This window comes from Pongo abelii, chromosome 7, assembly GCF_028885655.2.
Source record: "Pongo abelii isolate AG06213 chromosome 7, NHGRI_mPonAbe1-v2.0_pri, whole genome shotgun sequence".
Taxonomy (NCBI): domain Eukaryota; kingdom Metazoa; phylum Chordata; class Mammalia; order Primates; family Hominidae; genus Pongo; species Pongo abelii.
Window position 1 is genome coordinate 139,505,996 of NC_071992.2, and position 27,059 is coordinate 139,533,054.

Sequence of the window (27,059 nt, forward strand, 5' to 3'; positions counted from 1 at the left end):
TGAAGCTTGGAATGGTGGAAAGTACATGGGGTCTGCCATTTACCAGCTGTGTGATCTTGGGCAAGTAACTCGATCTTTCTGAGCCTTGGTTTCCTCTTTGGTGAAATGAGGACTAATAATCCATTTCTCCCTCAGTATAGACAGCCAGCATGCAGTGAGCACTCAGCGATGGCCAAGTATGGGAGAAGCCAGGCTGGAATGAACATATGGGACCATTTTGTGCAGTTTCTCAGATAGGCTCAAGACTTGGTACTTAGTTTAACAGGCAATGGGGAGCCATTGACAACTTAAAAAAAATTAACATAAATGGGAACCACTCAGATTGTGTCCTCTTCCTCTTCCAGAGGCAGATAAGAACCATCTTCAATGGCACATGGCAGTTGCCAAATTGCCATGAAGCAATACCTAAAGCCACCTCATGCTCAGGAGAAAACGCTCACCTCCCCCTCCTGGTTCCCAGTGCTCTACCCGTTCAGAGAAACTTCTCTAGTAATGAACTCGGGAAGTGATCACTGAGAGTATAGTCTCTATGGACAGCTTCGGAGCCATGGAGTGAAGCCCAGCAAATCCATGGACCACTGCCCTGCCCCCGGGTCTACCTCACTAGACTCGGGACAGGACTTGGGTGATGCAGGAACAGAGAATGGCCTGAGGAGGACACAGACCAGACCGGAGAGGAGGGAAGATGGGAGGAGGATGTGAGAAAAGGGCTTACGTCAATCTCCAGAAGCAAGAGTTGGCAAAAGGCAGAAGGGAAAAGGCGTAGATCCAAAAAGGCAATGGGAGAGAGGGTTTATTGGGTTTGTCCTCTTTGACCTCCAGGGATTGTAGGGAGGAGATAAAATGGAATAAAGAGAGGATTGCTCAAGATTGTGAATTGGATTCCTTCGATGTTCCAAAAAAAAAAAAAGAGAGAGAGAGAAAGAAGAGATTCCTTTTATTTTATTTTATTATTTTATTTTTTGAGACAGAGTTTTGCTCTGTTGCCCAGGATGGAGTGCAATGGTGTGATCTTGGCTCATTGCAGCCTCTGCCTCCTGGGTTGAAGTGATTCTCCTGCCTGATCTCCTGCCCGAGTAGCTGGGACTACAGGGGCATGCCACCAAGCCTGGCTAATTTTTGTATTTTTAGTAGTGACAGTGTTTCACCGTGTTGGCCAGGCTGGTCTTGAACTTCTGACCTCAAGTGAACCACCTGCCTCGGCCTCCCAAAGTGCTGGGATTACAGGCGTGAGTCACTGCACCCAGCCGCACCACACTTTAAAAAATACTGTGGTACTGCTGGGCTGAGGCCAAGGGCCACAGCGACAGTAGGGTTACAGGTGTTCGTAGCTGTTTTTCTCCAAAGAATGGCTATGCCACTGAGAGACATCAGGTTCTTACCATGTCCTGGCTCTTTGAAGACCACACAATCCTGATTTCTTGGTATCGTCCCTTAGCAGATAGCGTCAGGGCCTTGCTTTCATTTCTTTACTTTCATTTATTCACTCCTCACCACTCCCACAGCACTCTCTGCCTGTAGCACCTGACACTGCCCGAAGGCTTTCTCTGGGTTCAGGGCTGTGCTTGGTGAACTGGCCCCGGGAGCAGCCCTCAGCCAATGATAACTAGGACTCCTTAGATAAACTCCTCAGCTTTCTCACCCTTTGGGCAGGAAAACCTTGAGATGTATTTGGCACCATCACCCAGAGGTTCCCACAGGCTGGAACTCCCTGATGTCCCCAGAGATATCCATGAACCCAGATGTCCACAACAGTGGCCTGCTCCTCAGCTTCACCTGGCCTGGCTTTCTTCCCTTCCCGTTTCTCTTCCCCACTTCTCTCTGTGCTTCTCAGAATGATCTTCCGATTAACCACTTGTACTCAAATCCTAGTCTCAGAGCCTGTTTCCAGCAGAGCCCAACCAAACAGAGTCAGGGTTTTAGGCAGTCCATCCCGTTGTCAGACCACGATCTGATCTGGAAAGAACACGTGGTCACTCCCCTCAGCGTTCATAGATTTCAAACCCACGTGCTGCTCCTCCCTCTCCAGCGCCAAGACCGACTGGTCCCCTGGGCTCGTGGGCCGCCGGCAGCTTCGGCTGGTTCTCCAGTTCCAAGCAGCCACTTCCAGCGAGGAGGCGTTGGCCTGAGAACTGGAACCTCTTTGCAGTCTCTGCAAACACGACAATGACAAACACTTGAAAGGGCATGGGAGAAAGGAGCTCCTTCATAGGGCAGGGAGGGGTGGGCATTGGGTGTAACCAAGGAGAGGAGGCGCCCCTGGTCAACAGCTCTCCCTGGCCCGTGTCCAGCTCCCTCCTCACACGGAGTGGGGGCGCATCTCAGGGATGGCATCTTTCCCCCCACAGGGAAATTCTTATCTTTGAAACAGCATGGCAATCGAGGCACCCAGGAGAGGAGCAGAGGCAGGCAGGCCTCCTTCAGGCCCATCGTCCAGCTGGGCTGGTGGTGCCAGGGAGGCTCCCTGCTTGGTAACAAAGGCCTGAGGGAGAGTTGTGAAACCCAGCAGGAAAGCCGGCTCACCTTCGCCTCCCCCTGCGGCTGGGAGGAGAGGAAATATCCCATGGCTGACTGTGCCAAGGAGGTGTCTGAGCCAGCCCTGCCGGCCCGAGGGCAGGGCAGGTGGCCCTGAGAGATAAGCCAATCCCGTGGCTGCAGATGAGGAGTTCTGAGAAGCATTGCTCAGGACAGCAGTAAATCACTTCTTGGAGGTGCCCTGCACACTGATCCTGGGAGCAGACGGCCTCCCAGGGTTGCAGGAGCCCCACTCCTCCGTGGTGTGCTCCATTTGCTTCCCACATCTGAAGGAGCTGACGTGCCAGCCTCCCCCAGCACCACCCACGGACGGGCAGCATGAGCCGGTCAAGGCACCTGGGCAAAATCCGGAAGCGTCTGGAAGATGTCAAGAGCCAGTGGGTCCGTCCAGCCAGGGCTGACTTTAGTGACAACGAGAGTGCCCGGCTGGCCACGGACGCCCTCTTGGATGGAGGTTCTGAAGCCTACTGGCGGGTGCTCAGCCAGGAAGGCGAGGTGGACTTCTTGTCCTCGGTGGAGGCCCAGTACATCCAGGCCCAGGCCAGGGAGCCCCCGTGTCCGCCAGACACCCTGGGAGGGGCGGAAGCAGGCCCTAAGGGACTGGACTCCAGCTCCCTACAGTCCGGCACCTACTTCCCTGTGGCCTCAGAGGGCAGCGAGCAGGCCCTACTGCACAGCTGGGCCTCAGCTGAGAAGCCCTACCTGAAGGAAAAATCCAGCGCCACCGTGTACTTCCAGACTGACAAGCACAACAACATCAGAGACCTCGTCCGCCGCTGCATCACCCGGACTAGCCAGGTACCGATGGCAAAGCCCCTGTCTCCGTGGCCACGTAGCAGGGAGGATCGGGGGCCGATGGAGCAGGGAGGGGGGTGCATTTTGCTCCCAGGGTCAGAGTCCAGATAACTGGGGCTTTGGATGGAGGCGCGTTGCTGTCCGCCTTGCCCTGGACCACTGACCTCCTGATCCCACCTATCACAACCAAGGTCCAGGCCACCACCACTTATCACTGGAACTCCCGCAATCGCTTCCTGCCTGGCCCCCTCTTCCATTTTGATCCCCAGTGTCGCAGTCTCCATACTGCAGTAAAGCGGCTTTTCCTCTCTTTCTTTTTTTTTCTTTTTTCTTTTCTTTTCTCTTTTTTTTTTTTTTTTGAGACAGAGTCTTGCTCTTCTTGCTCTGTTGCCCAAGCTGGAGTGTAGTGGCACTATCTCGGGTCACTGCAACCTCCACCTCCCGGGTTCAAGCGATTCTCCTGCTTCAGCCTCTTGAGTAGCCGGGATTACAGGCGCATGTCACCACGCCCAGTTGATTTTTGTATTTTTAGTAGAGATGAGGTTTCACCATGTTGGCCAGGCTGGTTTTGAACTCGTGACCTTAGGTGATCTGCCCGCATCAGCCTCCCAAAATGCTGGGATTACAGGTGTGAGCCCCAGTGCCCTGCTAGAGCAACCTTTTCTGTACTACAAATCTAATTTGGTCTTTTCCCTGCTAGAGCAACCTTTTCTGTACTACAAATCTAATTTGGTCTTTTCCCTGCTTAGAGCCTTCAGTAGCTCCCAGTTGCCCATAAAGGGAAGAACAAACTCCTTAGCATGGCTTCCACCTCCTCCTGCTCCATACCAAGTGCCCTGTAGAGCTTGTCTTTGGGCCTTTGCGTGTGCTGTTCCCTCTGCCTGGCCCCGCTTGCCTTCCTTGCTTTTCATTTGATACACACCTACTCCTGCTTCAGGACCCAGCATGAAAGCCTCTTCCCCAGAAAACCTTTCCTAAATTCCCCAGGCTGTGTTAGGTGCCCACCTCTGCGCTTCCAAATGTAACGGGACCACTCCGCTGGGCTCACCTTTGCCCCTTCTCCTCTCAGACTCTGCTAAGACCTGTCTGCCCACAAATGATCTTGTGGCTCTTGAGTCCAGCCAGTGGCCAGGCAGAAGATGGGGTAGGCAGCAGAGGGGGTTTCTCTCTCCCCAGAATATTCACACTTTGAGAAGTATCTTTAGAAGAGAAAAAAACCTTCAAGCCCAGAGCTGGGCTGGTAGGATTTCAGGCACTGTAAGAGCTGGATCAGGAGTTCTCCCAATGCCCCAAGATCTCCAGCCTCAAGTGACATCCTGCTGTCAGCCAGAGACGAATGAAGGGACTTGAGCTCAGGGGTCTTGTTCTACCGCAGGTGCACAAAATGACTCCAGTGCCAGGCTGTGGGTGCCCACCCCTCGCTCCTGTGCTGCAGACAGGCAGGAGAGAATGGACCCCAAGGAAAAACACTCATCATCTGTAAAATCCTCTCTGTCTCCCTCTCTCCCTCTCTCTCATTCAAACTACTTATTTTGTTACACTTAGAAGAAGTCATAAAAGACCATGCTGATGTTTGGGTTGGTTTTTTGCTAGGGTCCCAGTCTCATAACTGAATTCCCTCCCAAGTTCAATACCGTGTGAAATCTTAAGCTTCCAGAAAAAGCATCCAAGGGTGAAGAGGCCATGTGTGGAGGAGGAGGGAGGGAGTGGAGTTCTGGAAAATTTAGTCGAAGGTAACAACAGGTGGGGCGTTGGCTTTTAGTGTGGCTGGGCTGCTTGGAGCAGTATTTCATGTTTCTGTGGCAGGGCAGCATTAGAGGATGCGTCCAGGCAGGCGGCCAGGAGTGCCCACGCTGCCTTGTGGCCCTGCGCTGGCTGCACCCCCTCAGGCAAGTCCCTGGACTCCTTAGGGCTCAGCTCCTATGCCGGACTAAAGTCCCTCCAGGCTCCAAAGGCCTATTCCTGTGTGTGCCAGTTCTGGTCTTTCCGCATGAAGTTCAGTGCTCTCCCAAGGGGTGGGGACCAATGCTGTTGGGGGAAATTGTCAATCGTAGCTGCTCAAAGGGTGAGGGAGGATCCCTGGAAGGAAGCCTGCTTAGGGCTTGTAAAACACAGTCCCCTGGCTGAGTCCCTCTCCTCCCCACTCCACACCCAGTGAGGCTTCTGCATCCACCTCCAGGACCCTGAGACCGCTCATGTCCTTTGGACCAACATAGCGTGTTATGAACTTAGGACAACACTTAAAAATCTGAAGATTTCACCTGAAAGTAAGAACTTCCAGCTCCTCTTAGCAAGTGGGCTCTGCTGGCGTGGAGTTTGGCTACTTCGTTGGGTGGGTCCCCTTTGCCACAGTCCCCACCATTCCCTGTTGTCCTGGGACCCTCAGGGGTTCACCCGTTTGGGTGTCTGCCAGGCACCCAATAATAATTAATTGGTTATAATTATTGGTTAATAGGCACTCTATTAATAATAAAGAACTATTTCAAACAATTCACAGTTTTAATGTCTTTTTTTGAGACAGAGTCTCACTCTGTTGCCCAGGCTGGAGTGCAGTGGCTCGATCTTGGCTCACTACAACCTCTGCCCCCAAGGTTCAAGTGATTCTCCTGCCTCAGCCTCCCAAGTAGCTGGGATTACAGGCATGCACCACCACACGCGGCTAATTTTTGTATTTTTAGTAGAGACAGGGTTTCACCATGTTGGCCAGGCTGATCTTGAGCTCCTGACCTCATGATCCACCCACCTCGGCCTCCCAAAGTGCTGGGATTACAGGCATGAGCCACCGCGCCTGGCCAGTTATAGTTTCTAATATGGCAAACATAAATAGCTATAATCCACATGAACAAAAGCTCTTTGAGATCACCAATAATTTTTAAGAGTGGAAGGCAGGGTTTGTGATGTCCCTGTCACACACACACACACATATATGCACACACATACACACACACACGAATGCACACAAATGCACATACACACACCCCCACGTGCAGGGACTCAGGGACAGCCAGTTCCCACAGACACAGCTGGGGAGCTGGAGCCTCAGCCTAGGCTGTCCTTGGAAGTAGGTGGGGAGAAGAATAGGAGAGAGTGGGGAAATAGATTTGAATTCTCCCTTTCCTAAGCCTCAGCCCCCGAGCGGAGCCAGAAGGGGACAAACTGAGAGACCCAGCATGAGAGGTGTTTCCTGGAGCAGTTTCTGCTCTAGAAGCAGGAATTCTCCTTCCTTCCCTTCATGCCCAAATTTCTTTATTCCAGGCTGGGCGCGGTGGCTCTCACCTGTAATCTCAGCACTTTGGGAGGCCGAGGCAGGCGGATCATCTGAGGTCAGGAGTTCAAGACCAGCCTGGCCAAGATGGTGAAACCCCATCCCTACTAAAAATACAAAAATTAGCTCAGTGTGGTGGCAGATGTCTGTACATTTCTTTTTCATTAAAATTGTTATTTTATGTTAACATACAATGGGCTTATTATTGATATTTTAAAATAACTATTAATAATAAAGAACTATTTCAAAAACTATTCAGTTTTAGTTTCCAATATGGCAAACGCCAATAGCTATAACCCACACGAACAAAAGCTCTTTGAGATCACCAATAATTTTTCAGAGTGGAAGGGGGTCCTGACACCAAATGGACAGGGAGTTTTTCAGGCAAGCCGGGCCAGTGGAGAAAGTGAAGTGGGGACGAGGTGGGATGATGCTCCTGGCAGGGAAACTGGGGGCTGGAATTATTGCTCTTTTATTTTATTTTTATTGTTTTTTGTTTTTTGTTTTCTGAGACTGAGTCTCGCTCTGTCGCCCAGGCTGGAGTGCAGTGGCGCGATCTCAGCTCACTGCAACCTCTGCCTCCCAGATTCAAGCAATTCTTGTGCCTCAACCTCCCAAGTAGCTGGAATTACAGGCACGTGCCACCACGCCCACCTAACTTTTGTATTTTTTTTTTTTTTTAGTAGAGTTGGGGTTTCACCTTGTTGGCCAGGCTGGTCTCGAACTCCTGACCTCAAGTGATCCGCCCACCTCGGCCTCCCAAAGTGCTGGGATTACAGGCGTGAGCCACTGCACCAGGCCTATTGCTCTTTTTCTATAATATCCTCCTTTCTACCTCCCTCCCTCAGGCTGTATCTTATGGAAACAGACAGACAAATAGGCAGACAGATGGACATCAGTCCTTCCCTTAGTCCTGAAGCAGAAAGTCCGAGGCATGGACTGTGGTGGGGGTCCGGGCCACCTCTGCATTCTAGCCCGGAGGTGTCGGAAGGTGACCTGTACCTCTGCTCCTCATTTGGAAACCAGGCCATCGTGTGGTAAAATGCATCTCAGGTGGACACAGGGCTGATAGAAGGTGCTCAACAGAAAGTTGCTGTTGTTATTACTCATCCCTCAAAAGCAAGCTCAGAAACAGCACCAAAACATAGGAGAGAAAAAGAAAGAGGAAAATAGAGTGGAGGTGGGGTGCTGAGTGCCCCAACAACTGTGCCCAACATGGATGGCAGCCCCAACAGGACCCAAATCTCATTTCCCCTGAGGATTTCCAGCCCCTGAGAAACTCACATCCGCCTGGCAAGGAGCAAGGAATTCTCAGCCAGGATGTGAGGTCCCCACAGGGTAGCCCTGAGAGTGCTGTGGTCCAGCAGACAGCATCCCCTGGCTGGGCGCCTCCTCTCACTGGAGCTCGGGACTCCTGGAACCGGCATGCCAGGCTCTGCTTCCAGACCCTCTTTCTTCAGCCAGGTGTCATGGCGAATGTGTCCTTCTCCCTCTCGGCAACCCCTCCCTGCTGTGCTGGCCCCTCTGAGTGGCCTTACAAGACACAGCCTTCTATATCCTGTTTCTTTGCTTATACCCATAGAGGAGTAGCACTAGGTTTTTTGTTTGTTTTTTTAGATACTGGGTCTCACTATGTTGCCCAGGCTAGACTCGAACTCCTGGGCTCAAGCAATTCTCTTGTCTCAGCCTCTTGAGACTACAGACACATGCCACCATACCCAGCCTGGGCACTAATTTTAACCCTCTTCCATAACCTGGCTTAGAACAACACTCTTGCATTCTGCTATTCTAACATTACCCACACTTTCTCATGAACAATGTGTATAAAACCAACAGTCATATTTTAAACATATACTAATGTAATCACCTTTATTTTATAGTACTATAATTTACATTATCTGGGTTTATGGTTAGACCCATCTTTTCTGATAGCTAACGTGCTATTATTGTGCAGTGTTTTATAGGTATAGGAGAGGTATTGACTTGTTTGAAGGCTAATTCCCAGCAGCATCAGGACGAGCGTCAAAGTTCCCTAACTCCAGACAGAAGGCTTTTTCTCTGGGTTATGTGCTACCCTTTGTCTTAGCTTTCTATGGCTGCCATAACAAATTACCACACATTTTGTGGCTTAAAACTACAGAAATTTATTCCCTCACAGTTCTGGTGGCCAAAAGTCAGAAATCCAGGTGTCACTGGGCTGAGCCCACTATGAAGTCCCGAGGAGAGGGTTCTTCTCTGCCTCTCCCAACTTCTGGTAGCTCCAAGCATTCCTGGTTCATGGCCACATCGCTCCAATCTCTGCTTTAGGCTTCACACGGCTTTCTCCTCCTCTCCCGGTGCTTCTCTTCTGATATCTCTCATAAGGACACGTATCATCGGATTTAGAGCCCACCAGATAACTCAGGATGATCATCTTGAGATCCTTTACTGAATTACATCTGCAAAGAAGCTTTTTCCAAATGAGGTAAGGTGCACAGTTCTGGTGGTTAGGGTTGGACGTATCTTTTGAGGAGACACCATTCAATGCACTATACCTTCTTTTTCTTTTTTTTCTTTCTTTCTTTTTTTTTTTTTTTTTTGAAACAGGGTCTCACTCTGTCACCCAGGCTGGAGTGCAGTGGTGCGATGTCGGCTCACTGCAACCTCTGCCTCCCAGGTTCAAGCGATTCTCCTGCCCCAGCACCCCAAGTAGCCAGGATTACAGGTGTGTGCCACCACACTGAATTGATTTTGTATTTTTAGTAGAGATGGCGTTTCGCCCAGGTTGGTTTCGAACTCTTGGCCTCAAGCAATACACCAGCCTCGGCCTCCCAATGTGCTGGGATTACAGGCATAAGCCACCGTGCCTGGCCTTCAACCCACTATACCTTCTTAGGAAGAACAGTGGTCCAAACCAGTTACTGGCTTCAAATTAATCCAGCTGGAAGACAATCCCAACAGGAAGCAAACAAGATAACCCTAGACAGGGTGAGCCTGTATTTCCAAGCATCCTTTAATTCAAGATGCTGGGTTATTTCCAAACCCGCCCCTGTCTCTGTTCAATCACCAGCTCACCAGCCCTGTCTCAGGAAAATGATGGTTCATTGGTACAGAATTGGAAGTACTTACTGACCTATCAGGGAGGGAGGGAATTGTTTCTTTTGTCAATACCTTGGAAGAGGAGGCATTTATCTTTCAGCAAACAGGGAAAGCCTAAGCTGCTTTCAGTGCCATAAGGCTAAATGTGTGCAAGACAATTAATTGTGTGATTACAGGGCCGTGGTTCTAATGATCACAGCCTCATTATTAGAACATCTTTTCCGATTTCCTGCCCAGGGTGAGCAATTTCTGAGGAGTTCCCTCCCCTGTCAAGCTATCCATCCACATCGCAGAAAGTTGATTCCAAGTGGATACCAGCCATCAGTTTGGCCTGCCAGTGAGACAACTCTCTTTCCTTGGCTACTTCCCAGATGGCGGTGGTTTTAAAAAATATATTGCAATGGGCCGGGCGCAGTGGCTCACGCCTGTAATGTCAGCACTTTGGGAGGCCGAGGCGGGCGGATCACAAGGTCAGGAGATGGAGACCATCCTGGCTAATACTGTGAAACCCCGTCTCTACTAAAAACACAAAAAATTAGCTGGGCGCGGTGGCAGGTGCCTGTAGTCCCAGCTACTCGGGAGGTTGAGGCAGGAGAATGGCATGAACCCGGGAGGTGGAGCTTGCAGTGAGCCGAGATAGCACCACTGCAGTCCGGCCTGGGCGAAAGAGCAAGACTCCATCTCAAAAAAAAAAAGAAAATATATATATATATATATATATATATATTGCAATGATTAGAAAGATAGTGGAATCTTATTATTACAGGTAATCTTGAAGAAAGTGAATGGCCGTATTCCCTGTGAAAGGAAAATATCTTGGGCCCCCAAAATCACTAAGAAAAACTCAAGCTGGAAACTGCTTAAGGCAAACCTGCCTCCCATTCTACTCAAAGTCACCCCTCTGCTCACTGAGATAGATGCATATCTGATGCCTCCTATGGAAAGGCTAATCGGCTAATCAGAAACTCAAAAGATTCCAACAGTTTGTGTCTCACCTATCTGTGACCTGGAAGCTCCCTCCTGGCTTTGAGTCTTCCTGCCTTTGCTTCCACTTGTCCCACCTTTCCAGACTGAACCAAAGTACTTCTTACATCTATTAATTGATGTCTCATGTCCCCCTAAAATGTATAAAATCATTGTATACATTTATACAACCTTGGGCACATGTCATCAGGACTTCCTCGGGCATGTCCTTAACCTTGGCAAAATAAACTTTTTAAATTAACTGAGACCTGTTTCATTTTCTGGGTTCACATCCCCCATCCTAACATGACTGCTAGTTTTTTCTTTGGGCTTATCTACAATCACGCATGGAATAATGACATTTTGGTTAGTGACAGACCACATCTATGACAGTGCTCCCATAAGATTATAATGGAGCAGGTGGGGTGGCTCACTCCTGTAATCCCAGCACTTTGGCAGGCTGAGGCTTAAGGATTGCTTAAGCCCAAGAGTTCGAGACCAGCCTGGGCAACATGGTGAAACCCCATGTCTACAGAAAAAAAAAAAAAGAGAGAGAGAGAGGAAGAAAAAAAAGAAAGAAAGAAGGAAAGAAAGAAAGAGAGAGAGAGAAAGAAAGAAAGAAAAAATTAACATTTTACATTTTTATTTATTTACTTATTTATTTATTTTGAGACAGAGTCTCTTTCTGTCACCCAGGCTGGAGTGCACTGGTGCGATCTTGGCTCACTGCAACCTCTGCCTCCTGGATTCAAGCTATTCTCTTGCCTCAGCCTCCCCAGTAGCTGGGACTATAGGCGTGCACTACCAGCCCAGCTAATTTTTTTTTTTTTTTTTTTTGTATTTTTAGTAGAGACACGGTTTCACCACGCTGGTCAGGCTGGTCTTGAACTCCAGACCTCAAATGATCCGCCCGCCTCGGCCTCCCAAAGTGTTGGGATTGCAGGCGTGAGCCACCGCGCCTGGCAATAATTAACATTTTTAATGACTGCCTAATAAGCTGCTTGTTAATATATCACAATTAAGGTATTAGAAAGGACTCACGATTGGGTGATAGAGAGTAAACCCAAACAAGCTTAAGAAGAAGAGAAACATTCATTGACATCCACAGCGGAAAAGTCAAGGGTGGCACTGGTCTCAGGCATGGCTGGAACCAGGAGTCCAAATGACACTGCTGGGACTCTGTCTCCACCTCCTGGCTGCTTTCTCCAGGGATGGCTTCTTTGTCAGGCAGGCTCTCCCCAAGAGGTAGCAAAAATGGTTGCCAGCAGCCATTGCTTATAAAATACCAACTAAGCAACCTTGTAGAAAGAACACCTCCTTTTCCCAGGAGTCCCAGCTAAAGTCCTGGGCTGACTCTTATTAGAATAACTTAGATCATGTGACCACCTCTGGACCAATGCCTGTGGCCAACAGGGGATGCCATGCTCCCATTGGTCTAGTCCTGGTCATGTGGCGTCCCCATATCCAATAAAGGAATGGCAATAGACCCATCCAAACCACATTGATTGTGGAGGAGAGGCAATTCCTTGAAGTCAGATTGGGATGCTGTTGACAGAAGAAGGGGGAATGAATGCTTGGCAGGAGGAACACAGATGTCTCTCCTGCTCGCTGGATGTCTAGAACTCCCCTCCCTAGTTCCTACTGTGACAGATGATGCAGTAGCTGTGGGTAGAGCGTGACTCCCTTCTCCATCCCACGGGCAGCAGCTTGTTCTAGGCGTTTATATATGGTGCCTCCACATGGGATTTTGTTTGAGGATAGGATTCCACGGCTTAACAGCATTTGAAAATCAGTGGCCATAGTGTGCCCTCTAGCTCCAAGTGACTGAGAATCCATAACCTTAACTTTATTCCTCTCCTAGAACCTGTTGAGATGCTTCTTCTTGTTCTTCTCTGCTCTCCTTCTCTTTCTAGCCTTTTCCCTTCCTCCTCTGCACTCCCCACTCCCACAATGGGCATAGGGGCCAACAGATAGGTGGTAGGGCTGGAGAGATGGTATCAGGACAGGCGCAGGGCCCTCCACTCCAGTTCTTCCTTTTCCTTCCATTAATCCTGCCCAGTCAGACCCACTCTACCCCTATCCTCTCCCCTCTGGCCCAATGGGAACAGCTCTCCCAGGCCCACTGGGACTCAGGCAGTTTGGGTGAAACCAGTTAGCAGCTGGCCCTGACTTTTCTGGTAACTGAGCCCTCTGCCCTGGCCCAGGTCCTGGTCATCCTGATGGATGTGTTCACGGATGTGGAGATCTTCTGTGACATTCTAGAGGCAGCCAACAAGCGTGGGGTGTTCGTTTGTGTGCTCCTGGACCAGGGAGGTGTGAAGCTCTTCCAGGAGATGTGTGACAAAATCCAGATCTCTGACAGTCACCTCAAGGTAGGGGCCCTGATGAGAGTCCTAAGGGTACTCATATTAGTCCAGATAGGATAGTCTATGCAGTAGTAACAAATGTCCCCCATCTTGTGTTAATAGCTTAACACAATAAAGGTTCATTTCTTGCTCAGAAAAACTCCTATGTAGGTCAGATGGCCCTCCTCCATATTGTAGCTACATCATGAGAAATACACGGCCTCTAAGATAGCCATGACAGGGAAAGAGAAGGCTGGAGGACTCTGCAGGATGTTTCCAGGATCTGACCTGGAGATTTTCATCACTTTCTCTTATAACCCATTGACTTTACCCAGATGCACAGATGCTGGGAAATGTAAAGGGTCATGGGTATCTGGTGAGCAGCATCTCTGCCATGTACTTCTGTTCCCCTCTCAGCTGGGGAAGCCCAGGGGTTGCATCTCACAGGGCAGGCAACCTCCAGGGTCTGTGGGTGCATGTTCAGAACTCCCTGGCCCCAACAAGACATTGATCCTCTTGGACTTAACTGAACCCCGTACTTCCCTCTCCTGGCAAAGAGAAAAGAAACTGAGAGATAAGGGTTCGATTCATCACACAAATTTGAGGACAACTAATTCAAATGTGAACACCACCCATAGCTTTCATGAGTAGGCCCGGCTGAACAGCTGATGGGTGGCCCTCAAAGTTCTTTTGATCAGTCTCCTCTAACTCAGGCAAGAGAGGTTCTGTCCTCTGGGAGAACCTCCCAGATAAGAATGAAGCCTCCTCCCTCCCTCCCTTCCCTTCTGCACGGATGCAGCTGAGTTCAGTGATGCCTCCTGCTGCCACAGGCCTTGGGACTTCTGGCTGCTGGTCTGTCTGGCATGACGTGGATCACACCTCCTTGGCATGAGGCCATTGAAACAGGTCAGGAGCATCAGAACTGGCCTTGCTTTCACGGCCTATGCTGGCCACACCTGACAGTACTCTGCTCACCATAGGACAATGGTGTCCCTCCTCTCGAGATCTCACAGAGCTACGGAGAAGCCCGGGGGAAGCGGCTGGAGGCAGGACTGCGCTTCCCAGAAGCTGCTGAGCTACCAGCAGTCTTTTGAGGAACCAGACAGTATTCCACCTCCCTCAGCCTTAACCTTGAGACTCCCACACTTTACCTGCTCTTCCATTTCTCCAGCCTTCCAGCCCTAGGGCAGCAGGTGCTACAGGGAAGACAAGGGATAAATAGAGCCATGGTAGGGTTACAGACTCACCTTTGCTTAAGACAATACGGGGTCTATTGCTACCTCCCAAAGCCACCTCCTCTGGCTGCACCGAGCCTTCCCTCTGAACAGCTTGGGGTCAGGGACTCAGGTGAAGCCACTTAAAGGGCAGGGCTGGGCTTGCCTCCAAGTAACTGCCAGGCCACCTGTGGCTCATGGGGGCCTAGACTCGGGGCTCCATAGGCATTAGGCCCTTGCTTTTCTTTTATTTGCTGCCTTATTTGAATTCTACCACCTTCCTTTTTTTGTTGTTGCCAGCTAATGCCAGGACAATGAAGACAATTTAGACAATTCAGCTCAAGGGAAATATTAATATGGTCCAGAATCCCACATTTCCATCTTGATGAAACATTCTACCAGACATTTTCCTACACAAATTGTCTTAGTTCGTCACAGCTGCTATAACAGAATTCCATAGACTGGTGGCTTATAACAACAGAAATTTATTCCTCATGGTTCTAGAGGCTGGGAACTCCAGGATCAACATTCTGGCAGATTCAGCGTCTGGTGAAGGCCACTTCCCGGCTTATAAATGGCTGTCTTCTTGCTGTGTCCTCACATGGCAGAAGGAGTGAGGCAGCTCTCTACGCCTCCTTTATAAGGCATTCCTCCCATTCATGAGTGCTCCACCTTCATGACCTAATCTCCTCCCAAGGGCCCCGCCTTCTAGTACCATCACCCTGGGGATTAGGTTTCAACACAGAATGCGGGCAAGGGGAACACAAACATCCAGCCTAAAGCCCAAATGTATCTCTATAAACAGAATTAAGAAGTGACACCTTGACTTTCCCTTCAACAGAACATTTCCATCCGGAGTGTGGAAGGAGAGGTGTACTGTGCCAAGTCAGGCAGGAAATTCGCTGGCCAAATCCGGGAGAAGTTCATCATCTCGGACTGGAGATTCGTCCTGTCTGGATCTTACAGGTGAGCCCTAGATTCATCTCCTGTCAAGGATTCATGGAGGACAAGGGCTGAGCGAGGTGCAGACCAGCTCCCGCTGCTCAGACACACTGGGAGCAGCTCCAGAAGGTCTCCCTCTGCCCGGAGCTGGAGCTACATCACATAGATGGGGCGAGAGGCAGGAAATGTGGGCCCTTTCTGGCAAGAATTCCAGGTAGAGAGGTATTTCCAGGTGCCTCTGTTTCCCTTGATATTGCAATAGGACATAGAATCCTCTTGTTTTCCCTCCTCGGATATCTTAGATGTAATTAAAAATTGATGCAATTTGTTTAGTTGTGTGTGTGCACATCCCATTGCTTTTTTTTTTTTTTTTTTTTTGAGATGGAGTCTTGCCCTGTCACCCAGGCTGGAGTGCAATGGTGCAATCACAGCTCATTGCAACCTCCACCTCCAGGATTCAAGCGATTCTCCTCCCTCAGCCCCCCAAGTAGCTGGGATTGCAGGCACCCGCCACCACACCCAGCGAATTTTTGTATATTTAGTAGAGACAGGGTTTCATCATGTTGGCCAGGCTGGTGTCAAACTCCTGACCTCAGGTGATCCACCCATGTGGCCTCCCAAAGTGCTGAGATTACAGGCATGAGCCACTGCACCCAGCCCCATTTTATTTTTTAAATTTTTATTATTTGCTCAAGCAATCCATCAGCCTCAGCCTCCGAAAGTGTTGGGATTATAGGCATGAGCCCCTGCGCCCGGCCTCAGTTTGTATTTAGACCCTCACACATAGACACCTACATCCAAATGACTGACCACCCATTTATTCTAACAATGCTACCTAGCCTGGGTCTGTCTTTGAAACTTGACTTCAGAGCTTAAAAGATATGCTTTGAAATGTTCTCAGTGGCAGCACCAGGGAAGTGGATTTGATGGTGGGTTTTGTGGGAGGAATGAAATGAGAGAGCAATTGAGGAAGGGAGGAACAGCCGAAGGTCGTTTGGGAACATTTTGTTTAGGAAGGTGATGAGTGTGACAGAGTGCAGAGGGGGCAACTGGTTGCATCTTACCTTACTTCCTCTGCTGCAAACACATAGCAGTGACCAGCGAAATATGAGCACAAACATTGGGATAAGCTGGGAGTGGAAGGCAGGCTTCCAGGGGGTGTTAAGGATGCACTCTTTCCCCAGGGAGCAGGAGCCCGCAATGCTGTTCCAAAGCTAGGTGAAGCCAACTGGCAAATCTCTAGCCAGAGACAAATGAGCATAAAGGGAAAGAGAGAAAGGGGGCGGGGGGGAAAACCCTTACATTTAAAATGTGCTATCTTTCTTTAGCCTTATTAGTGCCGTTTAGCTGAAATTCCACTTTTAATGATATTAACATTGCTACCTCCAGTCTTCCTTGGGCTTATATTTGTACAGTGTCTTAGTCCATTTGGGCTGCTATAATAACATCCCATAGACTGGGTAGCTTATAAACAATGGAAACCCATTACTCACAGTCCTGAAGGCTGGGAAATCCTAGATCAAGGTGTTGGCAGATTCAGTGCCTGGGGAAGGCCCACCTTCTGTCTCATAGACTGCTGTCTTTTCACTGTGTGACACAGTGAAAGTGTATCTTTATCCCTTCACGGTAAAAAAAGGTGAGGGAGCTCACTGGGGCCTCTTCTGCAAGGGCACTAACCCTTTCCTGAAAGTTCTACCTTCATGACCTAATCATGCCCCAAAGGCCCTACACGCTAATAGCATCACATTGGGTATTAGGATTTCAAATATGAATCTGGAGCAGAAACAGACATTCAGTCTACAGCACAGAGTATAACTGTCTCTCCATCCCATTATTTTCAAACTTGCTGATAGATTTTAAGTGTGTCTTTTGTGAACAGCATATCGTTAATTTTTGTTTTTTTGAGATGGAGTCTCGCTCTGTCACTCAGGCTGGAGTGCAGTAGTGCGATCCCAGTTCACTGCAACCTCCGCCTCCCGGGTTCAAGTGATTCTCCTGCCTCAGCCTCCCTTGTAGCTGGGATTACAGGCGCCTGCCACCACGCTAGGCTAAGTTTTGCATTTTTAGTAAAAATGGGGTTTTGCCATGATGGCCAGACTGGTCTCGAACTACTGACCTCAGATGACCCACCCACCTCAGCCTCCCGAAGTGCAGGGATTACAGGCATGAGCCACCGCTCCCAGCCTCATTAAAGTTTTTAAAAGTATAATTTTAACATCTCTGTCTTTTAATAGGTATAATCCACTTAGTTATTGTGATTGCTGATCTATTTGGATTTATTTCTAATATTTATATTTTGACTTTGCTTTGCTTTTCCCCTTTCGTGTTTGCAGTTGAATGGAGAGGTTTTCATATTACTTCTTTTTTAGATAGCTCCTTTTTTTTTCTCTGCTTGCTACAAAGCTTAATAATTTATATTTTTACTCTTTTCTTTTAATGGGACTCCTTCAGTTTTTAAAATACTTTACACATTTTCCAAACAAAGTCCAAAATTGTGTAATAATTTTCCTCTCTTCCCAAATACAACAAGGACCTTCGTGCACTGTTTTTCGACATTTTGGTTCCTATTAAGTTCGTCAAGGCTGTTTCACTGTAAGGCACAGAAAATCTACTTAAACTGGCTAAGTAAAGGCGGAAGGGAGGGGGTGTTGTAAGGCTGTGGCAGTTAATCTCAGGCACAGCCAAGGGCAGGACCAGCGGCTGCCAGGCCTCCCCAAGTCTGGGAAAAGCTAGGGTAAAAGCTGCTCACTCTGGCTTTCATGGGTCCACAGGCCTGTTGTTTAGCTACTTTTTCTGGTTCTCTCTCCTGCCTCATGGATTGTATAAGTTAAATCTGACCTCCTCATCCCTAAACTTTGGGGCTTCCCAGCCCAGCCCCCACCACCGTCACCCCTGGTCCAACCATTCTGTCAGCCCAGATCACCAACCAGTGGATGAGCTGTATCTGAGTCTGGTGTCCACCCCTGAGCCAGTAACCTGTGGCTGGGGCAGGGGTGGCAGAAGGGAACTTGGCATGTGGCAAAAACATGGCTGCCCTTCACTCAGGCCTAGGGTGGGGCAAGTTTTCAGAGAAGAATCTCTAAAATACGTCATTCCGTCCTCAAACTTTTTAGAATTTGAAGGTAGGAGAACAAGGCTATGGAAAAAAAGAGAATGTGGCTTAGGAGGCACATTCACACAAGTGCAGTTCACACCTTCCTGCCCAGCTTGCCTTGAGGTCTAGAATGTCCTTCATAGCACTGAGGGTCCCCATGTAAGTGCCTATTCTGGGTGTTTCATGTAAATGGAATTATTTTTCAATATGTGGCATTTTGTGGCTGGCTTCTCTCACTTAACATAACGTTTTCCAGGTTCATCCGAGCTGTAGTGTGTGTCAGTGCTTCCTCGCTTTTTGTGGCTGAGCAATATTCCATGGACCGGATAGACCACAGTTGGTTTATCTGGTCATCAATCAATAGACATTGGGTTGTTTCCCCCTTTCGGCGATTGTGAATATTAGCTGAGGAATTCTTGCAGCACTCTTGACACTCCATTTCAAGGCACACATTCTTCCCTGGGGAACTCAGGTTTTGCATCACTAAAGGGAAGAAGGAGGTTGAGCCAAGGGCTAGAATAGCTGAGGATTCCCTGAACATGGGGAAGAAATCAAAGAACAGGTACAGTTTGAAATCAAAGAACAGGTGCAGTTGAGCTGTCTCCTCAGTAGCCCAAAGCACATGATACACTTTAAAGTGATCTGGGCCGGGCGCAGTGGCTCACGCCTGTAATCCCAGCCCTTTGAGAGGCCAAGGCGGGTGGATTACCTGAGGTCAGTAGTTTGAGACCAGCCTGGCCAACATGGTGAAACCCTGTCTCTATTAAAAATACAAAAATTAGCTGGGCATGGTGACACGCACCTGTAATCCCAGCTGCTGGGGAAGCTGAGGCATGAGAATCACTTTGAACCTGGGAGGCATAGGCTGCAGTGAGCGAGATCGCACCACTGCACTCCAGCCTGGATGACAGAGTGAGACTCTCCCTTAAAAAAAATAAAAAAATAAAACATAAATAAAGTGATCTGAACTTCAGTAGATCAAAGTTTGGATGTTTTTTAAAAGAAGTCTTCTTACCCAGAGGCTCTTATCTATAACGTCCTTCCCCAAAGTTCAAGATTAGGCAATTATTTTTGAGAAACGTTGCACCCTCCCAGGACCCACAAGCTGCATTGCACACGACCATGGGGCGGTTATCTCTGTGGAAAAAAGGAGAAGGCCTGGGAACACAGTCATTTGGAAACAGAGATGTAAAGATAAAAGGCTGAGAAACAAGTTCTTATTATCTGTGTGCATGATGAAAACTGATGAAGGAGCTTAAGCGACCGGGAGGGATTTCAGACATTTCAGGGAGATCAGAACTGCGCTAGGAGTGGAGGCTTCCTCCCTCTACCAAATGGTGTCAAACGCTGGGCAGATGAAGCTGAAACACATTCCCAAGATAAACTTCCCTTTAACACCTTCAGGAAAACAGAATGTCTGTCTTCAACTTCTCAACATATGAATTGTTCCACCCTCGAATCCTCAAATCCATATCATTTCACTTTTAAACCAAACAATATCTCATACATTATGCTTTCCCCTAGAAGAACAAGAATTTGAATGTGTTAGGTCGTATCCCACTCTTTTTTTTGAGACACTCTTTTGCCTAGCATGGTGGTGGCGTGATCTCAGCTCACTGCAGCCTCAGCCTCCTGGTTCAAGCGATACTCCCACCTCAGCCTCCTGAGTAGCTGGAATTACAGGCATGTGCCACCACACCCGGGTAATTGTCTTGTATATTTAGTAGAGACGGGGGTTTCACTATGTTGGCCAGGCTGGTCTCGAACTCTTGACCTCAATTGATCCACCCTCCTCGGCCTCCGAAAGTGCTGGGATTACAGGCGTCAGCCACTGCGCCCAGCTTCTATACCCAACTTTTAATAGCTGTGTACCTGTCATCTCTCTGGGCCTATTTCCTCATCAGAACAAAATGGAAAATAATAACACACTCCATTTGTATTAGAATTGTTGTAGAATTAAGTAAAACAGCAAGTGTAAATACTTCACTGCTGGGCATCTGAGATGCACTAAAAAAAGGTCAATTAAGAGTGTATTGTTGTTTAAGACACTGGTATTACTTATACTTTCAAATTTATTTCGATATTAATAATTATAATTCCAAGCAGGGTCTGTTTGAAGAGGATTAGTGAGTTTTACCAGGCAGGCCGTGATTATTACTGTTACCAGCATTTTTATGCTTAACTAACATTGGTCTGTTGTATAAAGTGGTTTGACCTCACTTTCCAGTGGGTTTCTGTGAATTAGAAAAGAGCCATTTTTGGCCAGGCGCGGTGGCTCACGCCTGTAATCCCAGCACTTTGGGAGGCTGAGGTGGGCAGATCACCTGAGGTCAGGAGTTTGAGAGACCAGCCAGACCAACATGGAGAAACCCCATCTCTACTAAAAATACAAAATTAGCCATGTGTGGTGGCCCATACCTGTAATCCCAGCTACTCAAGAGGCTGAGGCAGGAGAATAGCTTGAACCCAGGAGGCAGAGGTTGTGGTGAGCTGAGATTGCGCCATTGCACTCCAGCCTGGGCAACAAGAGAGAAATTCTGTCTCAAAAAAAAAAAAAAAAAAAAAAAGAAAAAGAAAGAAAGAAAAGAGCTATTATTATGAAAGTATACTAATTTTTTTATTTGTGAAGCACTATTCCAGGAGGTAAGGGCCCTTCCTGTGTGTTATCCTTCTGCAGGGTTTGTTAGAGGGAAAGTGCTGGAAAACATGCCTTCCCCCAGCCCCCAACGCCTAACCCCTCTCAGCCCCGCTGCCCAGCCCACTCTGCAAGTAAAGAAGCCAGCAGAGAAGTCTGAAACCATTTCCACACAAGACAGATGGGAGTGGAGTTCATCTCTCCCTGTCTTATGGGAGCTACTGGGGAATTAAAATGAAAAACAAAATCTCCTCTCAGAAAACTTCCCTACGAAAGTAGAAGTGAAGGAAAACAATTGTGTTATCAAGTAAGCATTAGACCAGAATATGATGCACGTGATGGGCAACTCACTACAGAGACAGCAGGCAGAACAAAACCTCACTCTTTTATATAGTGAAGTGGATCCAACCCATTCAGTAGGGAGGTTCTGCTTGTGGAGTCAGAGGACAGCTGCAGTCAGGTGCACCTTCTTCCAGAACACGGGAGGATGGAGTGTGATTTGCATACAGCTAAAATTTTTGAAGTAGAAAAGGAAGAAGGGGAAGGTCTCTTCCCTTAATTAAGCATCTCATTTTTAATTTGCACTTGCCCTTCCAGAGTCCATCACGCAGCTGGGGGGCCCTCGCCTTGGGCAGGGGCAGGAGGAAGCAGAACTAACATTGCTGAAGGATGTCAGGGACTAGGCCAGGTGTGATCAGAACTTTAATAAGGGCCGGGTGTGGTGGCTCATGCCTGTAATCCCAACACTTTGGGAGGCTGAGCAGGGTGGGTCACTTGAGGTCAGGAGTTTGAGACCAGCCAGGCCAACATGGTGAAACCCCATCTCTACTAAAAATATAAAAAATCAGGAGGGGCGCGATGGCTCACACCTGTAATCCCAGCACGTTGGGAGGCTGAGGCGGGTGAATCACCTGAGGTTAGGAGTTCGAGGCCAGCCTGGCCAACATGGCAAAACCCTGTCTCTACTAAAAATACAAAAAATTAGCCAGGTGTGGCAGCGGGTGCCTGTAATTCCAGCTACTTGGGAGGCTGAGGCAGTAGAATTGCTTGAACCTGGGAGGCAGAGGTTGCAGTGAGCCAAGATCCACTCCAGCCTAGGTGACAGAGCGAGACTGTCTCAAACAGACAAACAAACAAACAAAATATATATATATATGTGTGTGTACAAAAAATTAGCTGGTGTGGTGGCATGCGCCTGTAATCTCAGCTACGAGGGAGGCTGAGGCAGGAGAATTACTTGAACCTGGGAGGTGGAGCTTGTAGTGAGCCGAGATGCACTCCAGCCTGGGTGACAGAGTGAAACTGTCTCAAAACAAAAACAGACTTTAATAAGGATTTAATCTTTATGACAACACTCTGAAGAAGGCATCATCCTCCTAATTGACAGAAGTGGGGTGGGGGATTTAGGCACAGACAGGGGAGGCAACTGATCCAGGGTCACCAGCTTCCTTGACTAGGGTCCAGTCCCTGTGAAGCTGAGGGCTGGGCTGGTTAGCCTGATGTGCAGCCCAGGAGGAAGGCGGCCATAGCCTGAATACATGCAGGGCCGTTTGTGTTTACTGTCATTCCTGAGAGCTGTGGAGGAGCCAGCTCGTGGAGGGAGCACAGGACACCAACAATGATTTTGCCCTTGACATTCAAAGGTGATCTGCTTACTAGCCTTTCAGGGGATCATCTTCCCTGGGACCAGTCACCCCTTAGAGTTGTTTCCAGTAAAAACAAAAACAAAAACAAAAACAAAAAAACAGAAGGGGCCATTTATCCCTTTCTTTTAGCCCCGCTACCTGGGGGCTTCAGGTATTTTGGCCCCTCCTTCTGGTTGTATATGGTTCTCCCAAACTGAAGAGCCCTGCTTCCTCCGCTGAGGCTAGAGGGCTGAGGTTGTGCATTTCAACACTGAAGGGCTGGTTGAGGGTCTGACCCCAGCATAGGTGCCATGCCAGGGCTATCAAGAAAAACTGCTGAGTGGGCAGAGTGGATTAGTGTGTGTGCTCTGAGATCAGCAGGAGCTAAAGAAGTTCTCTGGGGTCAGCTGAGAGGGAGCCACCACTTCTGCCTGGCAGGTCCAGGAGGTCAGTGCCATTGGCTGAAGTTGGGCCTTGAAGGATGAGAATTATTTCAGCGCTGGTGGGGAAGAGGCAGGCAAAATTGGGCTTTGGAAACAGCATGGGGAACAACAGCAAGACATCATCCTGGCTTCTAATTGGCCTCCTGCCCCGCCCCCACTGCCACCCATGGGTTTTCTCTCCCAGGAACAGAAACACAAACCAGATCAAACCACTTTAAAATCCTTCAATACTCGCCACTGCTTCTAGGAACAACAACAACAACAAAAATCTACATCCTTACCAGGGCCTCTATCTCAGTAGGATTCCCCAACTCCTCCACTGTGTTGGAGCCACACTGGCCGCTTCCTCAGTCTTTCATGCTCTTTCGAGTCCAAGGGCCTTTGCACTTGCTGTTCATGCCCTCCGTCGGAGAGCTCATTCCTGCTGTCTCTAGCTTGCTAACTCCTCATCTTGTAGGTGGCAGCTTCCAGATCATTGCCTCAGAGACCTCTGATCACCCTACCCCGAGCGCTCTTATCCTCTATGGCTTCACTCCCATCATGATTTGGAATTATTTATTTGTGAACTTGATTAGCCAAGATTGTAAATGACATGAGGTCAGGGACTGGACTGGGTATGTTTTCTTCTCTGTTGCTTTCCTGGCATGGAGTACAGTAAATACAGCACCTGATACATTATACATGGCCACAAATATTTGTTGAATGAATAAATAAAAGCACATTGGGTTCTGACCATTCAGTGTCCTGAAAGAATACAGTTTTTCAAACTGTGTCTCACCATCCATTAGTGGGGTGTGAAATCAATTTAGTAGATGATGTCTAGCATTTTTTTTAAATGACACAGAATAAAATAAAAATAATCAGAGCACGCTGAGGTAAAGGATGTTCTGGAAATTATCGTGTGGTTATGTACTTGTGGGTCATGATGTTAAATGTGCTTTTCCAAGAATAGCCAAGATAAATCCGAAGAAGAAAAACAAGCAGGGACGACTTGCCCTACCAGAGTTCAGAACTTGTCATGAAACTGCAGTAATCAAGACAATGTGTCATTGGAGGAGGGACAAATTGACACACAGAACAGAAAGCTCAGGCACAGATTCACACACCACAGGGCATGCCAGAGCAGTGGGGAAAGGAGGAACTGGAAAAAATAACTCCCCGTATGTAAAACGGGATTACTACCCACCATGCACGCATTTGTTTACAAATCAACTTGCAATAGTTGAAAAGAATATGAATGTTGAAAATAAACTAAAACTCTCGTAGATTTCTTTAAAAAGAAAACATACACACATTAAAAAAAAAAAAAAAAAGCAGTGACCATAAAAGTTTGCTTAATCTGACTATATTACAATTAAGAATGTTGGTTCATTGAAAGACATCTTGGCTGGGTGCGGTGGTTCACATCTGTAATCCCAGCACCTTGGGAGGCCAAGGAAGGTGGATCACCTGAGGTCAAGAGTTCAAGACCAGCCTGGCCAACATGGTAAAATCCTGTCTCTACTAAAAATACAAAAATTAGCCGGGTGTGGTGGCACGCGCCTGTAGTCCCAGCTACTCGGGAGGCTGAGGTGGGAGGATCACTTGAATCCGGGAGGCAGAGGTTGCAGTGAGCTGAGATCAAGCCACTGTACTCCAGCCTGGGGGACAGAATGAGATCTGTCTCAAAAAAAAAAAAAAAAAAAAAAAGTAAGAAAAGAAAAGAAAAAAAGAAAGACATCTTAAAGAAAGTGAAAAGTCAGTTACAAACTGGAAGCAGCTATTCAAGATGCACACCCCTGACAGAGATTAGTGCTGAGACTCACGAGAGCACAAGAGCACAGCAGAAAAGTGGGTGGGAGACATAAGCAGGCGTTTCACCAAGGAAGCAACACGTGGTAAAAAAAACAAAACAAAAACAAAAAAAAAACATGTGGAAAGACGTGCAGCATCATGAGACATCTGGAAAATGTGAGTCAGGGCTAGAATGAGTCCCCATTTCACACCTCTCCAACCAGCACAGAAATAAAAAAGACTGACCATACCAAATGGTGGATTTCAGGGATCTTTCACACCCTGTTGATGGGATTGCAAATTGGGACAATGACTGTGAAAAGATTTTGGCCTTTTCTCCAAAAGCTGAATACTCACCTAGTTTATGACCCACCAACTGTACTCGTAGGATATTTCCACAAGAAGCTGGTCCACATGTATGGTAGAAGACGTATATGAGAATGTTCACAGCAGCACTGTTCACAACAGAACCCAAATGCCTAGCAGAGGGAGGTGATGAATGCACCACAAGACAGCCATCAGTGCCATATTACACAAGAGTCAAAAATGAAGTACTGCAGGCAGGACACAGTGGTGGCTCACACCTGTAATCCCAGCATTTTGGGAGGCAAAGGTGGGTGGATCACTTGAGGTCAGGAGTTAGAGACCAGCCTGGCCAACATGGTGAAACCCCATCTCTACTAAAAATACAAAAATTAGCCATCATGGTTGTAATCCCAGTTACTTGGGAGGCTGAGGCAGAAGAAGTGCTGGAACCCAGGAGGCAGAGGTTGCAGTGAGCCGAGATCACGCCACTGCACTCCAGCCTGGGCAACAAGAGTGAAACTCCATCTCAAAAAAAAAAAAAGACAAAAAAATTCTTTAATTATGGAAAAAGGAAAGCAAGGGCATTATGATCACAGTATTCATGGTGTGCTGAGGTCTAGTTCAGGGGTCCTGGGAAAGGGATGCAAGGAGGGACCCTATGGCTAGATGTGGACTATCCTCAAGATGCTACCTTGGCCAGGTGTGGTGGCTAATGCCTGTAATCCCAGCACTTAAGGGAGGCCAAGCAGGGAGGATCACTTGAAGCCAGGAGTTCAAGACCAGTCTGAGCAACATAGCAAGACCCCATCTCTGCCAAAAAAAATTTTTTTAAGAGAAAAAAGTTTTAAAAAATGATGTGACCTTTTCTTTTAGGTAGTGGGTTCATAAGTGCTTACTATATTACTTAAAATCACCAATTAAATAGTTAAATAAGTGAAAATGGGTGACGAGTAGACCAATGAGTAGAGTTTGGTCATGAGCCAAAGATGATTAAGTGAATGCTACGTATTTATGGGTCAAACAACAATAGAAATAAAATGTATTGGCCGGGCGCAGTGGCTCACACCTGTAATCCCAGCACTTTGGGAGGCCGAGGCGGGTGGATCACGAGATCAGGAGATCGAGACCATCCTGGCTAACACGGTGAAATCCCATCTCTACTAAAAACACAAAAAAATTAGCCGGGCATGGTGGCGGGCGCCTGTAGTCCCAGCTACATGGGAGGCTGAGGCAGGAGAATTGTGTGAACCCGGGAGGCGGAGCTTTCAGTGAGCCGAGATCACACCACTGCACTACAGCCTGGGTGACAGAGCCAGACTCTGTCTCAAAAAAAAAAAAGAAAGAAAATGTATTTCTGCTCATGGGCTGTGATCAAAAGTATAAAAGCTAAAGCATGGCCAGGAGCAGTGGCTCACACCTGTAATCCCAGCACTTTGGCAGGCTGAGGCAAGTGGATCACGAGGTCAGGAGTTCAAGACCAGACTGGCCAAGATGGTCTCTACTAAAAATACAAAAATTAGCCGGGCGTGGTGGCGGGCACCTGTAATCCCACCTACTCTGGAGGCCAAGGCAGAGAATTGCTTTAACCCAGGAGGCGGAGGTTGCGATGGGCCGAAATCACACCACTGCACTCCAGCCTGGGCGACAGAGCAAGACAGCGTCTCAAAAAAAAGAAAAGAAAAGCTAAAGGATGAGATGCGCGGGTGTGCAGGTGTGGGGGGGGGGAGGTCTGGGGCGGGGCACAGTGCAATCGGGGACACAGGTGCTGGGGACCTGAGGAGTTGCCAGGACGTCTTTGGACTTGTTCTTTGGACTTGTTCTGTTGAGCAAAGCAGCAGCTATGTTGCCCCATGCAGCCTGATTCAGACAACATAGGGCGACTGGCTTCTGAGTGCAGGGCGGCCCTTTGTCCCTGCGCTTGCTTGCCTCCTGTCCCGTGGCAGGGCTGGTGCTTGGCTCGGCATCAGCTGCTCACCTCTCTGGGGGTGTGGGTGGTTCCCGGCGGGAGGTGAGATTTAAACAAAGCCTCATTGCTGTTCCCAGGAT

The 27,059-nt window shown here is 48.3% G+C and overlaps 2 protein-coding genes and 1 non-coding gene across 5 annotated transcripts in view; 1 reads left to right on the forward strand and 2 right to left on the reverse strand.

Moving 5' to 3' along the window:
• Positions 1 to 312: 312 nt before the first annotated feature.
• Positions 313 to 528, reverse strand: LOC112134848 (small nucleolar RNA U3). The gene has a single exon (XR_002916189.2). It is a non-coding gene; the product is annotated as a small nucleolar RNA U3 (small nucleolar RNA).
• A 409-nt stretch (positions 529 to 937) lies between these two features.
• LOC134761874 (uncharacterized) lies at positions 938 to 2,785 on the reverse strand. Its single transcript, XM_063726470.1, has 2 exons — positions 2,524 to 2,785; positions 938 to 2,152 (listed from the first exon to the last, which is right to left on the reverse strand). Exons 1-2 carry the CDS (start codon positions 2,677 to 2,679, stop codon positions 1,940 to 1,942), a joined length of 369 nt encoding a protein of 122 aa, XP_063582540.1. The 5' UTR covers positions 2,680 to 2,785; the 3' UTR covers positions 938 to 1,939.
• The window catches only part of FAM83A (family with sequence similarity 83 member A), a 28,954-nt gene continuing 4,556 nt past the window's right edge, over positions 2,662 to 27,059 (forward strand). Inside the window, exons 1-4 of one of the 3 annotated variants that reach the window (XM_024251121.3) lie at positions 2,662 to 3,333; positions 12,841 to 13,008; positions 15,037 to 15,161; positions 23,392 to 23,669. In XM_024251121.3, coding sequence (XP_024106889.3) covers positions 2,854 to 3,333; positions 12,841 to 13,008; positions 15,037 to 15,161; positions 23,392 to 23,428 — 810 coding nt within the window. In that variant the 5' untranslated portion in view covers positions 2,662 to 2,853 and the 3' untranslated portion in view covers positions 23,429 to 23,669. Of the gene's footprint in view, positions 3,334 to 12,840; positions 13,009 to 15,036; positions 15,162 to 23,391; positions 23,670 to 27,059 lie in introns of those variants that run through there. The other 2 variants (XM_063726469.1, XM_009244067.4) reach the window with 2 other exon arrangements.